Raw genomic sequence first — 23,301 nt, forward strand, 5'->3', positions numbered from 1 at the left:
AAGAGAATTGAAAGCAGAAATTAAGACTTCCTAACACTTTTTTCCTACGGGGGTTAGGGGAGACAGCTAGGGCTAATTACCAAAAACGCTTAATTAGATTTTTTATTTCCTTTTACCAGTCTTGTATCTTTCTTACTTGTAAATCTTTAACTAGTTTTATCATCCTAGATTTAAACTAATCAAATATCCCCGAATTTTTTTTTGGGGGGGGGGGGGGTATGGGCGCGTTTCTTAATTCATATGGTTCCAGGCTTTGGTTTGTGCTTTTTAGAGAGATTGAAATGTCTTACAAATTTCCTTGTAACGATAATTTAAAATTGTTGAAAAGCTTTTGAGTTGACTTGATTCTCTTGTTCTTTCTTTTGACAGAGGAAGCCTTAACGTACGACAATCTTAAGTAAGTCGCTTTCTTTTCCGAATAAATCTCTCGCTCGGATAGAAAAAAATCGCGAGTTTAGTTGGAGTTTACGTTATCTGGGAGAATTACTAGATTCAGTCGTTAGTGGGGAGCTAAACCCCGACCCCTCGCTACTCCAATTTACGGTCTCCGGTTTCTTCTAGGCCTAATGAGAAATTGAACGCAACAGTTCTAATATCTCAAGCAGGTAGAAAAGTCAGACTGTATTTTTTTAAGACGTTTTAAAGTTATAAATTGCGACGAATTGAAAAACGGAGGGCGATAAGAGCAAAAGAGGTGATCTTATTAAAGGCTTTCCTTTTTCTTACTTTAATTTTAAAGTTTAATCAAGGAAACGCGAGTATAGAGAGAAGATTTATAATTTATTAGGATGAGATAATCTAAATACTTACAAGTTTATGTATTTCAAATATTATTTTAATTCTCTTCTAGAAAACAATCGAATTCGAAGGATGCCAAAGATAAAATCTTTACGTACAGTATGCAGGAGGAAAAGTGCCCCGATATCATTCCGGGTAAGATGCGTCATTTTCTTCGAACAATATGTTCAACTTTTTGTTTATAATATTTTATGGAATCATGTTTTTCAGAATCGAACGCTCACGTTTCGGGGGTAGCGGAACACGCCAAAGCGATGGTGGAGTCCGACCACGTTTTGTGGAAAACGCCAACCAAGTACGGTTTAACAGAAGCTCACATTTCACTCAACAGTGTTTGTTACGGCGGTCAATCGCCGGAAAAATCTAACCTGGTACGTTTTAATTTGAAATAAATTCGTTTAAAGATCTGATTCTAATGCTAACGTCATCGTAAACCTACATACCTGACACTATGATATAGTGATATTTAAATGGGAATTTTGAGGCTACGAATGGTTATAAAGACAACGATTGAATGTTAAAAGGTATTATTTTAATTTATTTAGCGCTCAATGACGATACAAGATTATTATTCTCCCGGTATGGAGAAAGAGGAGCTGTTGGAGCCAGGTACTTTCGCCCAAAATCGTTCTCGAGGTTCACCCTCCGAAGAAGTTCGATATTTTCAAGACAGCGTCGGAGGACAAGGACTTCACTCGACATTTCAACCTCCGCCGTCGTCAACTTTAAAACCAGGTTGTTTGACAACGGCGCGCCGAAATAGTCCTCTTAGCTTGCTGACCTCTAGCCCACCGCGACGTGAAACCGAAAACCTCCAAACCGAAGTTTGATAATTGTATAATTTTTTCCGATAAAATGGAAAGAAAGAGATCGCTATTACGAAAGAAAATGGAAAGAATTTTGAACGTTTCGCGTGGTGAAAAAGTTTGTTCCAAGCGTTACAATCTGTGATAAACGGAAGGTTGTCGAATCGGGATAACGGACGTTAAAGTAACGCGTCGCGAAGGGAGGATGAACCTTCTACGAAGTTCGCGAAAACAGTTCATGATGGAAAATAAGAATTCCTAAGCCTCAAACTAGATTGGAAAGTTCGAGAAGCTATTTCGATGAAACTTTAATTTGGTACTGATCATAGTTAAATATCCCATGACGCGCGCGTACACGGAATAAACTTACTGTAAGATAATCAATCTATTCTTTATGTATGTAACTTTTCTATCGCGCATTTCTATAAATAAATTTATCTGAAGCGAATCCAATAACGTTGAAAAAATGACAATTTAATCTGCGGATAATAAAAGCGTAGAGAGAGAATAAATTTCATAATAAATTTTATTATCAGTTACTAATTCGATTAGTTTGGGCTAGTTCACGAAGAAAAGGCAGCTGAAAAGGTAAGAGCTTTTCGTGAAAGATGCAATGGATTTGTTTTTTAATCGCTTGGACCGGTGTTTAAAGTGTAGAAGTGAGGCAACTGATCCGTGGGATCAGTTCTTTCATTCTGAATTTTTAGGGGCAGTAAAGGGTTCAAATAAACTCAAACATGCATTTTTAATAAGAGAAAATCAGATTATTTTGATTTTATTTTCAGAACGTAGATATAGGAACTATCACGAACACACACACACATCCATGCTAAGACTTTAATTTCCAGCCCAAAACGTTGTTTTCCACCCAAGAACCCCAATTTCCTGAAGCGTGGGAAAACTTTGTACTTGAAGCAAAAACGGATTTATGGGATAAGAACGTCGGAGTTAGCGAATTCACTCCCCATCCTCGCATACTTTTTTGAGAAACTTCGTCTGCTTATATTTTGACTCCACCCACAAATTCTGTATGTAGCTACTTCTAGAGATCGAATTTGTGGGTGGAGTCAAAATATAAGCAGACGAAGTTTCTCAATAAAGTATGCGAGGATGGTACTAGAGGCTAAAGCTATGATCCGACGTTCTTATCCCATAAATCCGTTTTTGCTTGAAGTTATATACTGTAAGCTGCATAAATTTAGTTAATAACTGAAAATTCGTTCTTTTTTTTTCAGGATCTCGACGCAACATTCATTCATTTCAAAAAATTATTGTATCATTTTGTTTTAATTATTTATATTTAATAATACCATAAGTTTATAACTTATCGTAGATAAGTTATAAACTTATGATAATACCAATTGCAATATACTAATATTGAAATATATGTATAATGCTTCAAAATAAAAATTTGCATTAATATTCATAAATTTTTGTGATAAAATAATTTTTATTTATAAGCTTACTAATTAATGTCAGTGGCTGTTTGTTTAGAAACGGGGTCACATACATACAAATATATCATATCCTCTGAATTAGATCCACTCTATTAGAATTATTTAAAGTGCTTTCTCAACAGAATAGAGTAGAAATATAGAAAAGCAAAATTGTGGGTAACTTAGGGGCTACGGGTTGTTATTATTTTACTAGTTATGAACGGATTATTAAGCATTCACACATTTGCCGCTAGGGGCGCTGTGTACGTAGTTACGTATTTACTGACATCTAAAACATGATAAAATTCTGCCAGACATTCGTGTAAGCAATAGATAGTTCATAAATTGCCGCTAGGGGTGCTGTGTACGTAGTTAAGTATTTACTGACGTCTAAAACATGATAAAATTCTGCTAGACATTCGTGTTAGCAAAATATAGTTTATAAATTGGCACTAGGGGCGCTGTCTACGTAGTTACGTATTTACTGACACCTAAAACATGATAAAATTCTGCTAGACATTCGTGTAAGCAACAGATAGTTCATAAATTGCCGCTAGGGGCGCTGTATACGTAGTTACGTATTTACTGACATCTAAAACATGACAAATTTCTGCTAGACATTCGTGTAAGCAATAGATAGTTCATAAATTGCCGCAAGGGGCGCTGTATACGTAGTTACGTATTTACTGACATCTAAAACATGAATAAATTTGCCGCTAGGGGCGCTGTATACGTAGTTACGTATTTACTGACATCTAAAACATGATAAAATTCTGCTAGACATTCGTGTAAGCAATAGATAGTTCATAAATTGCCGCTAGGGGCGCTGTATACGTATTTACGTATTTACTGACATCTAAAACATGAATAAATTTGCCGCTAGGGGCGCTGTATACGTAGTTACGTATTTACTGACATCTAATACATGAAGAAATTTTCCGCAAGGGGCGCTGTAATATTATATAGGCCTAACGGTGTGTTCCCTAATTTGAATTAGCGCCCACGTCACACTTCGAAGCGCCCCCAACGACGGAATTCACTATAAAACTCGGACGCCAGTTGTCCAGGTTTCTTTTCTCTCTGCGCCGGCGACCAGTCAACATCGTTCCGTGATCAGCTCCTCGTAATCCTGACTTTCGAAGGCAGTATTGGATGGAAAGCCACGTTTTACGCCGATGGTGGGACGTGACTCTAGGCTCTCCGCCATTGAATGTCCATTAGAACCTTGAAATCAACGCGAAAGGTTAAGCCTAGTACGGTATGTGTGAAAGTCTTTCAATAATCCAAAGCCATGCAGCTAGCAATTTATTATTTTATTTAATCCTAGAGTTTAAATTATTTAGGTAGAGTTAATTGTTAGTTAATTATGTTTAATTATTGAAAATTAAATACAATATGAAGAAATTCCCAGACACGAGGTCAGTTAGACAAGGCTTAATTTAGAACATCTTAAATAAAGTAATTGGGCTCGTATAAGGGGAAATTAAATTCCTTATCTATTTTAAATAATAAACCTCGACTGTTTGCAATTAGGTCTCATTTAACGGCGCGAAACTGTATTACCTAAAATGAGTAACGTATGGTTCAACGGGGCCAGATTAGGTTGCACTAGGCTAGGCTAAACCTTTTACAAAAATTTATCCGGGCCTGGCACTAATCTCTAAGTTTTTACTTTATGCCGTCGTTTTAATTTAAATTAAAGAGGGTATTTTAGAATTATTACGCGTAAATTATATATTTGAGATTCTAAAATTTCATTCGTGGCAGTATTTAATTATTTTAGATAATGAACTACGGTCTAATTAATAAATTAAATGGTTTAAATTAATTAGGGTTAACTGTTAATAAGTTATCAACTATCGAGATTAAGTCAATTTAATAATTTTAGAATGAGCCACGAACGCTAAGTTAAGGCATGAGATTTTTAAAATATATTTACGGGAATATTTTACGTAGGTTTTTTCTTAAATTATTTTAATCTATGGTATTGTTTCCGTGAGTTTTTATTTTGTTGGGACCTTGAGTAGCCGTTTAATTCTGATATGGAAATTGCTTAATATTTAGTGGAATTCTTACATTATATTTATGGGAATATTTTACTTGGTTTTTTTCTTAAATTATTATTTTGCTAGGACCTTAAAGTAGCCCTTTAATTCTGATTTGGCTTAATATTTAGTGACATTTTTAAATTTTGTTTTGAGAATATTTTACAAGTTTTTCTTCAATAATTTACGGAAACAAAACCATAGATTAAAATTATTTTTTGTTAGGCCCCTCTAATTCTTATTAGTATTTGTTATTAATATATTTTCATTTTTAGACGCGATGACGTTCTTGGATATTCTGTTGCTGGTCATTCGGAGAAGTTTCCTAGCAGATGATTTCAACCTTTGTTAGAGACGCTCATTCCAGATGACATCTTCCTTGGATTTGCGATACAAGATGTTTTCAAACCTGTGGTGGCCATGTAATCATTCTCTACAACGATGCGATGAACATCACCGAATCTAGAAAATTCAAATTTTTATTAGAATTATATTTGCAACTACTTAATTTCTTTTTCCACGTCCAAACTTCAATTTACGGGACACTTTATATTATTTTTTGTTAGAAATTTTTGTAAACACCTTATTTTTTACTTTTTGTCCAATAAATTACGCCTTAAACCACTTTTTTTGTTTTCTTAAAAATTATTTGATTAAGAGGGAAGGTTTGAATTTTTTAGCTCTAAACAGATAGCCTATTTTTTGGGGACCCTCTTTTAAGCTTCTTTCAAAAAATAAAACGATCAAATTGTTTTTTTAAAAAAATAGCCTTAAACAAGCTTAAATTGTCTTAAAGTAAAAAAAAAGCCTAAAAAGGGCCTCAAAAATACTACCCTAAGTCCAGACCCTAAAAAATTCGAGCCATCCCCAATATCGAAACTTTTTAAAGAAAACAAAGAACGTGAGGCAAGGCAAAAATTTTTTATTGAGAAAAAAACAATTAAGGTGTTTACAAAAATTTTCTACAAAAAATATTTAAAGCGTTCCATAAAATAAAATTTGACCGCAAAAAATTAAATGAGGTAGGTTAGTTACCGATTAAATTTAAAAGTAAAATTAAGTTATCTGGCGGAAAAACTTCACGATCCAATCAGTTCGAAGGCCTCGTGTTTCGCAAATCCAAGAAAGATGTCATCTGGATTGAGGGTCCTTAACATCGGATGAACTTCCAAGTCTACTTGAAAACGTCTCTGAATGACCAGCAACAGTTTATCCAAGAAAATCATTCGCGTCTAAAAATTAAAATAAATTAATTACAAATATTAAAGCAATGCCTAATTTTAAAATTAGTGCTACTTTAAGCCTAACAAAATAATAATTTACCGAAATAATCCCATAAATTTAAATAATTAGCGAAATACTGGCGATATATTGCTAAGAGATTTTTTTAATAATGTAAGTTAAATTTCTTAAGCCTTGTTCAAATGTTTCAACCTCGTGGTCGTGGTTTACTTAATTTTAACTCAAAATTATTATTTAATAGACTGAATTTACGTAAATAATAATTAACTGCCTGTTTCATTAAAACTACTTAATTTATTAAAACAATAAGCTATTTAAAAAAGGCTTACATTTGCTGCGCATTAAGAAGTTTGTTCATTCCAACATCACCTCGCTGAATCGATTCCAAAAGAACATTCAATGGCGGAAAAGAGCTCTAGATTCTGGATTTAATCCTTGACGGCGAAAAGAAAAATGGCTGATCGTCGGCGAAAGGCCTGATTTCCAAGAGCTGAGCCCAAGAGCTGAGCAGGGACCGATCTTGACTCCACGATGGCAATCGAAGAAAGAAATTTCGGACGGTTACTCAAGAACAAAGTTCTCTCCCGCAAGATTTACGCTACGGGCGTTAAAAGCAGACGACATTAATTGGAGTAATACCGTTTTTCCGTTGGCCTATTCCATGGAGTAATTTTCTTGGAGCGAGAAGGAAACTTTCTTTAAAATTCCATAAAATCTGGTGTCTCCTAAAATATTGCTCCATACCTTCCATTGTCCTTTTCCATGGAGTAATTTCATTGGAGCGCAAATTACTTCATGGAATAGGCCAACGGAAAAACGGTATTACTCCTTGGTTGAATTTACACCCTCAAGACGTTAAAGCAGACAACACTAATTGGTGTAAATTCAACCAAGGAGTAATAATTAGGTATGGAGCAATATTTTAGGAGACACCAAATTTTATGGAATTTTAAAGAAAGTTTCCTTCTCGCTCCAAGAAATTTACTCCATGGAATTGGCCAACGGAAAAACGGTATTACTCCAATTAATGTCGTCTGCTTTTAACGCCCGTAGCGTAAATCTTGCGGGAGAGAACTTTGTTCTTGAGTAACCGTCCGAAATAGCCGGGAGTGTGGCGCGCTCCTGTAAGCCCAGCTTCTGGGCGGCAAAGTTTGAGGGAATACGACACATGTCGGCGATCCTACCCTATAGGTGCCGACTGTCCCGTGTCCGCCGGAGGTGACTTACCCCAACTCCACCTTCCGTCACCTCCCAAGTAAACCTCATTTCCTTCCCTGCTTATCCACATACGACCTAGCGGCCCCCGTCTGTGCTGGGCCGCGTAGGGTCTCCCGCTCCATTCTTCCTGGTGCTCAAGGCCTAACGGCTAAGCACTAGTGCTCGTAGGTGGAAAACAAAAAAAAAAAACCGTCCGAAATTTTTTTCTTCGATTGGCATCGTGGAGTCAAGATCGTTCCCTGCTCAGCTCTTGGGCTCAGCTCTTGGAAATCAGGCCTTTCGCCGACGATCAGCCATTTTTCTTTTCGCCGTCAAGGATTAAATCCAGAATCTAGAGCTCTTTTCCGCCATTGAATGTTCTTTTGGAATCGATTCAGCGAGGTGATGTTGGAATGAACAAACTTCTTAATGCGCAGCAAATGTAAGCCTTTTTTAAATAGCTTATTGTTTTAATAAATTAAGTAGTTTTAATGAAACAGGCAGTTAATTATTATTATTTACGTAAATTCAGTCTATTAAATAATAATTTTGAGTTAAAATTAAATAAACCACGACCACGAGGTTGAAACATTTGAACAAGGCTTAAGAAATTTAACTTACATTATTAAAAAAAATCTCTTAGCAATATATCGCCAGTATTTCGCTAATTATTTAAATTTATGGGATTATTTCGGTAAATTATTATTTTGTTAGGCTTAAAGTAGCACTTATTTTAAAATTAGGCATTGCTTTAATATTTGTAATTAATTTATTTTAATTTTTAGACGCGAATGATTTTCTTGGATAAACTGTTGCTGGTCATTCAGAGACGTTTTCAAGTAGACTTGGAAGTTCATCCGATGTTAAGGACCCTCAATCCAGATGACATCTTTCTTGGATTTGCGAAAAACGAGGCCTTCGAACTGATTGGATCGTGAAGTTTTTCCGCCAGATCACTTAATTTTACTTTTAAATTTAATCGGTAACTAGCCTACCTCATTTAATTTTTTGCGGTCAAATTTTATTTTATGGAATGCTTTAAATATTTTTTTGTAGAAAATTTTTGTAAACACCTTAATTGTTTTTTTCTCAATAAAAAATTTTTGCCTTGCCTCACGTTCTTTGTTTTCTTTAAAAAGTTTCGATATTGGGGATGGCTCGAATTTTTTAGGGTCTGGACTTAGGGTAGTATTTTTGAGGCCCTTTTTAGGCTTTTTTTTTACTTTAAGACAATTTAAGCTTGTTTAAGGCTATTTTTTTAAAAAAACAATTTGATCGTTTTATTTTTGAAAGAAGCTTAAAAGAGGGTCCCCAAAAAATAGGCTATCTGTTTAGAGCTAAAAAATTCAAACCTTCCCTCTTAATCAAATAATTTTTAAGAAAACAAAAAAAGTGGTTTAAGGCGTAATTTATTGGACAAAAAGTAAAAAATAAGGTGTTTACAAAAATTTCTAACAAAAAATAATATAATTTTCTAACAAAAAATAATATAAAGTGTCCCGTAAATTGAAGTTTGGACGTGGAAAAAGAAATTAAGTAGTTGCAAATATAATTCTAATAAAAATTTGAATTTTCTAGATTCGGTGATGTTCATCGCATCGTTGTAGAGAATGATTACATGGTCACCACAGGTTTGAAAACATCTTGTATCGCAAATCCAAGGAAGATGTCATCTGGAATGAGCGTCTCTAACAAAGGTTGAAATCATCTGCTAGGAAACTTCTCCGAATGACCAGCAACAGAATATCCAAGAACGTCATCGCGTCTAAAAATGAAAATATATTAATAACAAATACTAATAAGAATTAGAGGGGCCTAACAAAAAATAATTTTAATCTATGGTTTTGTTTCCGTAAATTATTGAAGAAAAACTTGTAAAATATTCTCAAAACAAAATTTAAAAATCTCACTAAATATTAAGCCAAATCAGAATTAAAGGGCTACTTTAAGGTCCTAGCAAAATAATAGTTTAAGAAAAAAACCAAGTAAAATATTCCCATAAATATAATGTAAGAATTCCACTAAATATTAAGCAATTTCCATATCAGAATTAAACGGCTACTCAAGGTCCCAACAAAATAAAAACTCACGGAAACAATACCATAGATTAAAATAATTTAAGAAAAAACCTACGTAAAATATTCCCGTAAATATATTTTAAAAATCTCATGCCTTAACTTAGCGTTCGTGGCTCATTCTAAAATTATTAAATTGACTTAATCTCGATAGTTAATGATAACTTATTAACAGTTAACCCTAATTAATTTAAACCATTTAATTTATTAAATAGACCGTAGTTCATTATCTAAAATAATTAAATACTGCCACGAATGAAATTTTAGAATCTCAAATATATAATTTACGCGTAATAATTCTAAAATACCCTCTTTAATTTAAATTAAAACGACGGCATAAAGTAAAAACTTAGAGATTAGTGCCAGGCCCGGATAAATTTTTGTAAAAGGTTTAGCCTAGCCTAGTGCAACCTAATCTGGCCCCGTTGAACCATACGTTACTCATTTTAGGTAATATAGTTTCGCGCCGTTAAATGAGACCTAATTGCAAACAGTCGAGGTTTATTATTTAAAATAGATAAGGAATTTAATTTCCCCTTATACGAGCCCAATTACTTTATTTAAGATGTTCTAAATTAAGCCTTGTCTAACTGACCTCGTGTCTGGGAATTTCTTCATATTGTATTTAATTTTCAATAATTAAACATAATTAACTAACAATTAACTCTACCTAAATAATTTAAACTCTAGGATTAAATAAAATAATAAATTGCTAGCTGCATGGCTTTGGATTATTGAAAGACTTTCACACATACCGTACGAGGCTTAACCTTTCGCGTTGATTTCAAGGTTCTAATGGACATTCAATGGCGGAGAGCCTAGAGTCACGTCCCACCATCGGCGTAAAACGTGGCTTTCCATCCAATACTGCCTTCGAAAGTCAGGATTACGAGGAGCTGATCACGGAATGATGTTGACTGGTCGCCGGCGCAGAGAGAAAAGAAACCTGGACAAGTGGCGTCCAAGTTTTATAGTGAATTCCGTCGTTGGGGGCGCTTCGAAGTGTGACGTGGGCGCTAATTCAAATTAGGGAACACACCGTTAGGCCTATATAATATTACAGCGCCCCTAGCGGAAAATTTCTACATGTATTAGATGTCTGTAAATACGTAACTACGTATACAGCGCCCCTAGCGGCAAATTTATTCATGTTTTAGATGTCAGTAAATACGTAACTACGTATACAGCGCCCCTAGCGGCAATTTATGAACTATCTATTGCTTACACGAATGTCTAGCAGAATTTTATCATGTTTTAGATGTCAGTAAATACGTAACTACGTATACAGCGCTCCTAGCGGCAAATTTATTCATGTTTTAGATGTCAGTAAATACGTAACTACGTATACAGCGCCCCTAGCGGCAATTTATGAACTATCTATTGCTTACACGAATGTCTAGCAGAATTTTATCATGTTTTAGATGTCAGTAAATACGTAACTACGTATACAGCGCCCCTAGCGGCAATTTATGAACTATCTTTTACTTACACGAATGTGTAGCAGAATTTTATCATGTTTTAGATGTCAGTAAATACGTAACTACGTACACAGCGCCCCTAGCGGCAATTTATGAACTATCTATTACTTACACGAATGTGTAGCAGAATTTTATCATGTTTTAGATGTCAGTAAATACGTAACTACGTTTGCAGCTCCCCTAGCGGCAAACGTGTGAATGCTTAATAATCCGTAAATAACTAGTAAAATAATAACAACCCCTAAGTTACCCACAATCCCAATCCCGTTTAAAATCGCTAACGAGTTTTTAGTGAGTAGCCCCTTGATGATTACTCGTAATCCAGACGCAACCATTAATCCCCATCCATTTTAAATCACCAATGAATCCCTATCCTTTTTGAAAGCGTGAATAAAAATCACCAATATAAGAAAATTTTCATTAGTGAATAGCCCCTTGACGCGCTGCCTTTAACAGTGCTAAAGTGATTACCGGGAACCTATAATTAACCCATATTCCCAATCCTTTTAATCTAATTAATGCATTTTAAAATCCTATATATGCCTGCTGTAACTTAATTGACAGAAAAGGAATAAAAAATGAGATTCATTAAATCGACGAACAATTTATTTATTCTATAGTACATTTATGAAGTATAAACAAAAGTATATAGATATAAAAACAAAAAGTAATCTTCGTTGAAACTTGCTCGCGGCGTGTGAGAGAAGCCCTCTTTTATCACTGAATGGCGTCGATCCCGTCCCCTCTGCTTGGCACTGGGAAGAAGACGTGAATAGGCTCATAATGCGGCAGATGCTTGTATTTTTCTTTGAAATTAGAAAAGTTAATTTTTAACTCATTATCGACATAAACACTAGTATTAATACTTGGAATGCTTTAGTTAGCACAGAAACTACAATAAAACACAGAAACCACAATAAAACGCACAGAAACTACAATAAAAAGCACAGAAACTGCAATAAAACGCACAAAAACTACAATAAAACGCACAGAAACTACAATAAAACACACAGAAACTACAATAAAACACAAAGAAACTACAATAAAACACACAAAAACTACAATAAAACACACAGAAACTACAATAAAACAAACAAAAACTACAATAAAACACACAAAAACTACAATAAAACACGCAAAAACTACAATAAAACAGCATAAAACACAATAAAACAGCATAAACCACAGTAAAACAGCATAAAAACAGAATAAACAGTATAAAACACAATAAAACATCATAGACACACTTTAAACAGCATAAACACACTTTAAACAGCATAGAAACACAATAAAACCGCGAAAACATACAATAAAACAGCTTAAAACAGAATAAAACAGTATAAAAACACAATAAAACAGCATAAAAACACAATAAAACAGCATAAACATACAATAAAACAGCTTAAAACAGAATAAAACAGCATAAAACACAATAAAACAGCATAAACACACATTAAACAGCATAAATACACAATAAAACAGCATAAACACACATTAAACAGCATAAAAACACAATAAAACAGCATAAAACACAATAAAAAAGCATAGAACAACATAAACCACAATAAAACAATTAACAAACAAATAGAACAATAAGGTAACAAATTAAACAATAAACGAGCAAACAAGAGAATAATTGAAACCAAAAATCAGATAGATAAAAATTAATTATGTTAAATTGGACAAGAAATATCTACATTCTTCACTAGAACTCTATAATCTACTTTTGAAAAGAGCTTAAGCTTATATCCAGCCCTGGCGATACCTTTTAGTATCCCGTCACGTGATTACTGTCACGCGCTTATTTCAAAATCAAGTTAAGCCTACTTTTTACCTCTCCACAATTTCCTCGTGGCCTTTACATATAAAACCAGAAACTGTAAACACCTCAATTATTTCTGTCACCATTTATACATTTTACTTCAAATTATTAATATATATAACCATTGATTATAAGGTAAATCGACAACCTTCAAAACGTTATGGATTTATTTACAAGTACACTTACCTGAGTGGAATTTCAGTACCAAATGATCCATTCATAGGCGGAAAAACAAACCGACAGGTAAAATTAAGCAACATAAACACTGGGTAGTGGGTACTATCATAGGTTTATAAGATAAGTATGACACTGTCTATACTTCGTAAAGCTAGAGTCTTACTGAGAGCTAGTTCGAGAACGACGCGAGAATTGACACCACTCGGTTTTTCAATCCATCTTCCTATTTTGTCTGTACTGAACCTTTAACAGTGCCTCACCAGGAGTCGCTTTACGAGAATCTATGACGTTCCACCCGCGTCACTTCATGACAAGCTCTCAGTAACCAGTGACAAACATATGGAACATATCATATGAACTTATGGTAATATCTTAAGCAAAATAACACCAAGAAGTATGACACCTAATGAGTTAAATAATTACAAATATAACCGAGTGTTAAACTACAACCTTTCTAGACCAGGAGCGGTCCCCAAAGCGAATACGAACAAGTATTTCAACCCCGAGAAGGAATATTATAAAAAGTTCCAGATGGTGTTTAAAGGGAGAAACAATGATTTTCCATTCACTCCTTTTGCAGGGTATCGATTTCTGTCCCGTTCAAGGCACTGTCTTTTCTAACTGGTCTTGATATCGTGGAGTTAAACCAAAATCACGGTAAAGATCATTCGGACCGTGGGACAAACGACGATCTTCCTCATTGAGCTTAACATAGCGGGTGGGTAAAAATGAGAGAGGGTCGGAGAGCCCTTGTATATTCATGGTTCATGCACTGTCTGGCCAATGGCAATGTCTACGTCAAACTAATAGTTTGATAGATGTACATACGCGATGTGGCTAAAAAATATGTTTGCTTACTTTTAGACAAGGGTTATTTGGCCAATAATATAATGCGTGGCTATTTCTTAAAATAAATACCAGATATGGAAACGTAAGATTTGATTATTTTCTTTTCCGAAATAATTTACAACCAATAAATGACATCAGAATTGTTTAGTAAGAAAAGATAATTTCGAAATATTTTACAGTCTCGCGGTCCGGTAAGTCCGAAATTTCGGAAATATCGCGGTTGCTTCTGTACAGGTTGTCCATTCGCGCTTGGCCAGTACGTATGTCTCTGAAGTACATTTTCTTCGTTTTTCGACTTACTCGCAAAGTCCTTTGTTACTCAAAGAAGAGGTTTTGAAGAGTTTGGCACTCGACGTTTCTTATTCTTAGGCGCGATAGTCAATTCCCCTTCGCGATTGACGCGCGATTAAACTGAACCGGCAAACTTGAGCTGAAACAAAAACAAAAAGCAGCATTTAAACCAATTATTATCAAATAAGATCAAACGTAACGGGATAACATATAGTACTATCATTTGTAAGTACTAAGTCGCAGCTTTCGTCAACACAAAGCGTGAAATATGCTAAAAAAACCTGGCCTTTTTGGGTGTATAGTTTAAACTAGTTACTCATTTGAACTTACCATCAAACTTCCGTTTGCATGTTTTCTGGTTGTTCTCGATGGGGCGAGCTAATCGAATGGAAACCAAGAGGAAGATTCTTGGTATTGCCCGTTAAAGTATCAGCTAACCTCGTGATAGGCTTCGATAACGATGAAGACGGCGTTTGAAAAACGGATTGAAGAGCAACACTCTGATCAGTCGGGCTGAATCTCTGGTTCACGATAACCGGGGGCGAAGTAGAGCGCGTTTGCTCGAATCCCCCGCGTTCCTTGTCAGTCCCGGCCGAATAATAATCATTTAGTTTCATTGAGCACTAATAAGGATTTTGAAGAAAAACATTGCGTAGAAATTTTAGGACTCGCATTAATCAGAAATAAATCAATTAAACGTAATTACCACGTTAGATTGGTCAGGTGACTGCCTAGAATAAGAGACACTATTTAAAGAAACTCTGGCTTCGTTGGGACCAAATGTATTGGAAGATTTCCACGGCGTTAATTGCTGATCAGTTTCTCCGCTTTTGCTGTGCTCCGAACCTCCGGACATGTGAGCATTCACGTCTGTAAAGAAACCAAGAAAATATAATATAAATTGCAAACTTATTGGATTAAAGCACTTAAGTTATTTCCTAACAAAGCAAAGGTTACGCAAAAAAATGTTTTTCACTAGTTCATGATGAAAAGGTCCAATCAATAATTTACAAGAAAATTTGTTTCGGGATGCGAAGGGGCGTAAGATCTTTTGACACCGATCCCCATAACGTCGTACATTGGCAACTAATGATTGATTTAACCTAAAGGTGGCTATCTACAAAATCTAGCCATAATATCGGCCAGAAAACAAGAATGTGAAGGCATAAACACCAAAATGTACCGGTTACTTTTAATAGGCTTGGTTCGTGCTAAGACGTATTTTCCAAGTAAGTCCGAAAACCTTTGTCTTTGTAGGGGTTAAAAACTAGGTAGATTCCATTTCGTTTTGGGATCGTATCAATTATAGATCTTCGGGTTCTTGGCAGAAAAAAAATGCCTTCTTTTTCTATGGGAGCCAGGATGGATGCGTGGTCAGTCCTTCTTTACAACTTATTTCTCTCTTTCTTAGTCGATTACCAGTCTCGGGAATGATTGCCTGTAACCTATATCTTTTTTCACAAGCTAATATCACTTGACAGGCGAGAAACAATATCTAACAATAATACAACTTGGATGAAAGAAACTGGGACTCATCTCGCGTTCACCGAACATTGTATTTTTCTAAACCTTGATCGGTAAAATATTGTGGATTTAAATTTCATATTTTAAATTGAAAATGCTTAGACTCGTAGGTAACTTTTTTGCGAATATTTTTATCGGTATATGAAGTAAACGTACAATTTCGGGCTCATGTCACGCGAAAATAACATAAAAACGCTTGCTATTTTATCATTTAAGCCTTATTAACCTAAATAATATAATGAGAGTGAAGGTGGTAAGATTGTAAATCAGATTTAATGGCACTTAACAACACCATTAAATTATTTATCATATATTTTCTCCCTTGGAAGTTCTCTCGATTACCGACAAAAATAACCCTGCCTTATAACTATTGTTATTACACTTAATAGCTAGAGACGAAAAAAAAAACGGAAAACTACCCAGAGAGTGCCAAATTTATCCAAGTACTTCTTCAAGTGTTAGCGAAAAGAAAAAGGCTAATGCGAGTTTGCCACCATATTTTTCTCTCTTCCGGAGTTACCTGTGATAAGATCTTTACGCTTTTCTAAGCTACAACTATTTTTTATTCTTTTTGATATAAACTCTTAAACTAGGACCGAAAATAACTACACCTAGAGTACCCGAGTTAACAAAGAGAATCGTTTCCAAGCGCCTCTAAATTCTCAACCAACTTACATCAACAACACAATGGATGGTTTTCGTAGCACTTGGAATGCGCATTTCTGGATGAATTTTTTTCTTTCCTTTCAGCTTGTTGAAATTGAGTTAGTTTACATAACATCTACGCTAGTCATTAAGCTTGAAACTCGTGATTACCCGAAGTATTTTGCGCTCCACTAACAATGTTAAGTGTTAAACGTGTTAGTCATTATAAAAATGAAACCCATCAAAGTGTATTTACTTTTAATGTACTTTCGCGTAACTTTAAATAAATGGTAGATACTAAGTATTTTCTCTTAGGGTATTTAATACTTGTTTATAATATTCAAAATCCTAGAAAAGTCCAAATGTTTTTACGTTAAAAATCTGTGGCAACCGTGAAATATGAAATGCCTTTTCTAGTAATATCATCTTGGATCCCCTTCTTCCAAGATAGTTTTTCAGAAAAGATATATCGCGTAAGTATATATTTTTTTTCTCTCTCGAGCAAAAGAGGTCTAAATGAGAAGGAATTATCCAAGCCGGAAACCGACTCATCGAGGGAATAAAATGGCCCAGCTCTCGAGTAGTTCTCTCTTATCGTGTCTCCGAAGAAAAGAAATTGCGAGAAATTGTCACCGTGGAGAAAGCTTAAACAAAAAATAATGGGGAGAGACACTGAGACTTTGCGAGAGATAAAAAGGATTTCGCTAATAAAAGACGACTGACATTTAGTTAAGGATTGAATATATCAAAGGGATGGAAGTCGTACCGAAAGCCATTAAGCTTACTTAGAGCAATTAAGTAATTTCCATATTTTTGTTAAATTTGTGATTTTAAACGCAGCGAAAAAGTACGAGTTTTCATAAGTTTGTAGATCTCATACTCCTGAGTTCTTAACTATAGTCTATAGACGGCCTTTGTGGTTTAATTTTTGTATTAAGGCCTGTTTTAAAACGGCAGTTAACCAAAACATGACGTTCATTTTAAACTTGAAGACTTTTATATAAAATAAAAAGGCTTCTTATATACGTATAGATAGAGTTATTCTATCAAGCGCTATCAGTTTAAGAGATCTAAAATTCTCCCAAATTTTACGGTTGAACACCAAACCGTAAGAGCAATGCAGCAAAGTTTGGTGGGGAATTGACTCAAAAGTAAAATAAAATAAAACAGAAGATAGAAACCAGAAAAACGTTTCAAACCCGATCTTTTCCACGGGTTTAATCGATCATAAAAAGCAAAGTTATAGGATAGAACTCTTAGCTTAGGCCTAGGCTTTTCAATAATTCGGTGAGTGGCTAAAGACGGTACGATTTTACGACAGAAAACTGCACTATATCGTAAAGATTAAATACCAGAGTACCACGGCTAGAACGAAACCGCTAAGCCTCAACAAGTCAGTTCAGCAGCTTGATAAAAAAGAGACGATGCGATATATTTTGTTGAAATAAAAAAATAATGGAATCGACCCCTGAAAAACAAGCTTTTTAAAAGTTTTTCAAAGTTCCATGATCCGTCGGGATTTTGAATTCTCGGCCGTGCAAGATTTATAGGCCTAAATCGGAGAAGCGAAGCGCTTCCAGGGTTCTTTCCTTTTTTTAGATATCACCAGAAGCCCATACTAGTAAAATGGTTCAACCTTATAAATACACAGACGCTTTCGGGCTAAATATCTGTAACCACTATCTTAAGATACAACTTACATCAAGTTATATATTTTCATTATAGGACAATTTTTTTCGAAGGTTTTTACATCTTTAAAAAGGCTCGCTTTTTGTTTTTCAGTTAAAGAGTATGGGATTGGGCAAAATATCGGTTTTTAAAATATTAAAAACTCGCGGGAAATAGCTTTAAGCTATACGAGACTTTCTTGTTTGGCTTTTAACAGAAAATATTTTTCTACTGTCTATGTTATGTTCAGGTTACAAAATAAGGCGATGACAATCATTATGATTTGAAATTACAAGAAAAATAGGAAACTTAAAATTGGTTAGGGTAGAGCAAAGCTCCAAAAAAACTTTTGGGAAGACAAAGGATTCCTTTTCATAAATAATCCGTGAAGTAATTAGAGCTATTTTTCTTACTCATAAACGTATTAATCAAATTCCTTGAAAAAAAATACTATACTTTTTATAGAGAATTTTTTTCTCTTCACCTTTTTAAACCATGAAGGAATTAAGAAGAGTCTTTAAAAGTTTATATTCACCGTACTTTATCCTAGAGGTTGGCTAGTTTTCGCGTTTCAATTTTAAAATTATAAAAACCCTTACATTTTCGCGTTAATTATCCGACACTTTGGTTCCAACACCGTCAGTATCTATTTTAGTTTGATAAAAATTAAGGACCTTATAAATACATAAGAAAGAAATTTCTCGTTGTCAGCCTTCAAAGATGGTTGGCAAAGAAAAAAAAAATAGGATAGCGCTAATCTTTTCAGAAGGCTGCCTACCTTCGATGGTAATTATTTAGTCCCCTTAAAACAACGGGACAAGATAAAAACAAAACAAAAAAATGTGATCATTAGTATAAAAAGTCTCGTGGAATAAAGGATGTAGTATAGTCTGTCAACTGGGCCTTGGCTAGGTAAAAAACAAAGACCGAGCTATTGTGCCACATAGTTCCAATTTCTACCCAACAAAAAAAAATAAATAATTAATAGAACAAATGACGTTATCTAGCCATATAACGGATCTTGATTTTTAATCCTAATTACCCGGTCTTGCATTTAAATTTTATGACGCCATGTTTCAAATCCAAGTGAAATATTACCAGATAGGTTTTGGTTTTTTTTTTTTGTGAAGTCTAACTGCTTAACTATCCCATATTTTGATTTACTCTGATATAAAAATAGAGCCTGGTTCATCCATGGGCACAGCGTAAAATTCGTGGTATTCATGACCGTTTGGTTACGTGTCTTTGACCTATCGATATGTCTACGGGTCCACTAGGGGGGGGGGGGTGAGAAGAAAAGGGAGGCGAGTTGTCGTCGAAATGGTTTACACTTGTCGCTACGTGGCCAAAGAAATCCTGCAAGAACATTACCCCAGAGAATGGCGTTAAATATTTATGAAGTAGAACCGCGAAGGGATGAGGGTAGGGACCAACAAATTCCGAGGAAAACTGACTAGGAACGTGGTTGGCTTTTGAAAAATCCATCCCTATACTACCTCTACTTCGTAGATAGGAAACCTTGCATGTACATAGACCTATTCTCGAATCTTGCTGGCGTCTGGGTCAAAGAGCATGGTTTCGTGTCGTGAGCAGGGACTAAACCTCGCAACGTATATCCTACCCAATACTATCACATTGTCTCACTATACAAATAGTGACGCCGTCTCACGATCGAAATTCAACGAAAAAACCCAAAGTATTGTTCTCGCCAAATATCTTGTACTTTCTTTTTACATTAAATAAAAAACAATATAGCCTTTGAGCGACCAGGAAAACACGAAAACTCCTTTCGAGAAAGCTGAAAAAGAATGCTATCACTATACAGGCTGTTTCAGATAAGTCTGGCATAAATTTACAGGCGTGTTCTTTGGGTCACATGAGGAGAAAGTGAAAAGGGACATGGAATATTAGTTAAATAGATATTGGCTCCCAAACATTTATTGGCGCCTAAAATAGTCTAGCGAAAGTGTACTATTAACCCTTTCACTCATGGCAGACTTATCAGGAACACCGTGTAAATGTTTAATTTTCAGATGTCTGTTGTTGATTAAAATATTCTACTGAAAACACACTGTTCCACCAACAGCTTCGCTTTTTAGTAAGACGTTTACGTATGCCTTATTTGCGTAATTTCGTTATAGGTACTTACAGTTTTCTAAAACCACTTTTGTAATACATTACTTTCAAAGGGTGCCGCCCTGCTGCAAAAGGGTTCACTTTGCGCTGACCATTAAATAAACCTAAAACCTTTAAACCATAAAGAGAACTTTCTTTTGAACTTAAATGTTCAGTTTTTTTTAATTTTAAGTCGATTTTCTTAATAATAAAACCCGCTTTGTCATTGAAATTACTATGGAAAATCCCAATCTCATAGCGTTAGCGTTAGGGGAATAACAATAAATAGTCCAAAGGCGAAAGGCACGCGAGGAGATATTGCAGACAAATTGCCTTATAATAGCTTTGTGTCTCATAATGAGATATAAAATATAATACAGTCGCTCGCCAACGTTTATAAAGTATTTAGATCCATAAATAAAGTCACCCCGCGCAACTCATTAAGGCGAACAAAGGAGTCCCAACCGCTATATTATTTTAAATAAACGCGTGCCAATTTTCGAGGTTTCCCCAGCAGTCTCGTAAGATTGCAAAAATCATCCACTAAAATGAGTCACGTAAACAAATTGGCTAAAAGGCGTTGGCCTTTTATAAAAAGACAACCCACAGGGGTAGACTAAACATTTTTGTAGCCAGAAAGACTGTATTAGATTCGTCTTGAATTAGGTATAAAGGAAATGTGAAAGGGCAAGAGTTTTCGCTATTTCATCCGAATACCAAATAAGAATATAGGCTTTATTCACTCGACCTTTAATCGTTATAGGAAACAGTAGAGGGGCTAAGCGGAAATAGAATTTAAAGAGATTGTGTAAGGAGGAATATAGAGAAGCCAAGTTCAGCGTTGAAATACCCCATAGTCGGGACTAGGAGAGATGAATCATATTTTTGGAGGGCGCCAGTTCGAGGTTATAATGAGCGGGCGTGATTGAAACTACGCGTCTTCCTGCAGAGCACAATAGTACAATACCCAAATGGTCCTGAAGCATTAATTCCCTGAGACTTGGAGGAATAAATTTCTATACAAATCCGCAGCTAGTGCATGGAGACTCATCTTGACTAACTAATAAGAGCGCTGGCATATTTGGCAAAAGTGACGACGCGCTCTCGAGGCAAAAAAAAAAAACTTTCGCGCCAAACTTATAATAAGATCTCGAGAGAGAAACAAAAACGCAAAAAGGCGGTAAGCATGTAGACTAGAGAAAGAATGAAAGTAGAAGGTGGGCGATGGTGGGGCGACTGAAAGAGGGTGCCTATTACGTTTCCGCTTGGCTCAGGAAGTCAAAAGCAATATCCGGACTGGGCGGCGAGCTAGAACCCCCAAAGAAACCGCGTCGCAGCCGCCTGTCGCTACCTCGAAACGACCCAACTTTTTTCGCCCACTCTAGCCCTATTTCAAGAATAATTTGCAACGTTAAGGAAGGGCGCCAGTAAGTTAAAAAGGTTAAACGAGGTTTAGTTGAGAAGTTTTTAAATTTTGAGGTTCAACTTTGGGTCATATACGATAGCATAGTTAACAAGGAGGAAATACTAAAAGTTTAAAACGCATCCTGGTGACTACGTGCGCACGGAAGAATCGATACTTGTCTAGGTTTTAACGAAAGCCATAGCTCCGTTGCTTCATAATCGAAGTCTAGACTAAGAACCCGAATTTTGAAAGGTTACAAGGCAAAGTTTTTCGTAAAAACTTAAACACATAATACTTAAGAGCCTATTCAATTATCCAAGTATATTATAGTATCCCTTTAAATACACCATTTAGTAATACGTTCCATGGAGCACTCAGGATGAAATGGGCGCTCTTGTCTAGCCATAAAAAAATACCGCCAAGAAAAACGGTCCAATCTTCTCTTATGGTATAACTTCTCATAGCTTGGATTCTCGGCTTCTCCCTCCGGAAAGGGTTCGTTTCTGCATAGAATAGACTATTTCGGAGCTTAAAAATACCCCTCCTTTATCAAGCCAAGAATATCGCAAAGTGTAAAGAAAATCATAGTTGAGTTCCATATAGCACAGGTATTTTATCGAAACCATCTGTAGCTACGTATGGAATGGGTTTCCCCTCGTAATACCAGTGGGTCCTCCTTACTCTTTTAGGGCGTAAAAATCGCCACCGTAAGCGACTAGGAGCAAACACGAGGCCTCCCATTCGCCTTTTATGTTCAAATATTGAAAAATGGATATTGCAAACTAAGGAGCCGCGGCTGGCCACCTAGAATAACTGGGAGAAACATGGGTTATCGATGGAAAAGTGGAAAGCCATCCAGAAACAGAAAATTATACATAGGTTAAAGAGCAATTTACGAAGTTTAAAAACCTCAAGTTTAACAATTGTGTACATTATGTAAAAATAAATTGATTTTAATCACGTGGACGAATTTGTAAGGCTGAAATTAAACTGTCCTCAATTCTGCAATACAAATGCGGAAGGAATCTTGGAGGGAAAGCCTTGCTGGGAAGCCTACGCCATCTCTCCTAAACTAAAGGAAACCGTTTCTAGGGGCGGTTGGATCGAAGTTTGAGACTTCGAACCAAGAGAAGCGAGAAAAGATACAGTTAAAGACGTTTTAAGCCACCAAAATACACGTTTACTTTTTCTTCTACAATAATTGTTATAATAAAAAGGTATTATTTAAAATTACCTGGTATGATATCAGGACATTTTTCCTCTGGTACAGTATATGTGAAGATTTTATCCATGCCTTCCTTTCCCATGGCAGATTGCTTTCTGTAACAAAAAAAATATAAAAACAAAAGCCATGTAATAATATTCACATTTACATAACAAAAAAGACTTAACCCTAAACCCAAACTGAATAATACAACTCCTTACAATTCTTCAATAAAAAAAACATGTGGGTTTATGATTCAGGTAGAGGGAGAAATCGAATAAAAGAAATATTGGTGTATGTTCATCTCATATTGAAAATGCAAAGGGTTTAGAGTAGACCTAAACTTGGTGGTATTTGCATACAGTGGCTAGTTACGATGGATACCTAAAAAGGTTCGATTTTTCAATAAGAGACCTGTATAAGTCCCATTAAGCCATGTTCGCACTTACGTGACTTACTAACAGGAAAGGTTATGGTTTTCATAGTAACAGTTGGTAATTTACCTGTTAATTGCCATGGTATGC

General features: G+C 35.4%; 2 protein-coding genes and 1 long non-coding RNA gene across 7 annotated transcripts in view; 2 read left to right on the top strand and 1 right to left on the bottom strand.

The window, feature by feature from the left end:
* The window catches only part of LOC149661373 (neural cell adhesion molecule 2-like), a 107,208-nt gene extending 105,157 nt beyond the window's left edge, over positions 1 to 2,051 (top strand). For both annotated transcript variants that reach the window (XM_089842883.1, XM_089842884.1), the window contains exons 9-12: positions 370 to 397; positions 851 to 933; positions 1,009 to 1,169; positions 1,344 to 2,051. In XM_089842883.1, coding sequence (XP_089699009.1) covers positions 370 to 397; positions 851 to 933; positions 1,009 to 1,169; positions 1,344 to 1,628 — 557 coding nt within the window. In that variant the 3' untranslated portion in view covers positions 1,629 to 2,051. The remainder of the gene's footprint in view (positions 1 to 369; positions 398 to 850; positions 934 to 1,008; positions 1,170 to 1,343) is intronic.
* An 11,949-nt stretch (positions 2,052 to 14,000) lies between these two features.
* Positions 14,001 to 23,301, bottom strand: part of LOC149661378 (protein turtle-like) — a 123,332-nt gene continuing 114,031 nt past the window's right edge. For all 3 annotated transcript variants that reach the window (XM_089842886.1, XM_089842885.1, XM_089842887.1), the window contains exons 11-14: positions 22,808 to 22,893; positions 14,923 to 15,086; positions 14,547 to 14,839; positions 14,001 to 14,355 (exon numbers count right to left, since the gene is read on the bottom strand). In XM_089842886.1, coding sequence (XP_089699012.1) covers positions 14,549 to 14,839; positions 14,923 to 15,086; positions 22,808 to 22,893 — 541 coding nt within the window. In that variant the 3' untranslated portion in view covers positions 14,001 to 14,355; positions 14,547 to 14,548. The remainder of the gene's footprint in view (positions 14,356 to 14,546; positions 14,840 to 14,922; positions 15,087 to 22,807; positions 22,894 to 23,301) is intronic.
* Positions 15,083 to 16,689, top strand: LOC149661379 (uncharacterized). Of its 2 annotated transcripts, XR_016368845.1 has the most exons (3): positions 15,083 to 15,445; positions 15,526 to 15,589; positions 15,698 to 16,689. It is a non-coding gene; the product is annotated as an uncharacterized LOC149661379 (long non-coding RNA). The 2 variants fall into 2 exon arrangements; XR_016368846.1 differs by having other exon boundaries at positions 15,083 to 15,589; positions 15,681 to 16,689.

The sequence above is a fragment of the Phalangium opilio genome, unplaced genomic scaffold (genome assembly GCF_054372755.1).
Source record: "Phalangium opilio isolate 3A_F unplaced genomic scaffold, DU_Popi_V2 ptg000070l_1, whole genome shotgun sequence".
Taxonomy (NCBI): domain Eukaryota; kingdom Metazoa; phylum Arthropoda; class Arachnida; order Opiliones; family Phalangiidae; genus Phalangium; species Phalangium opilio.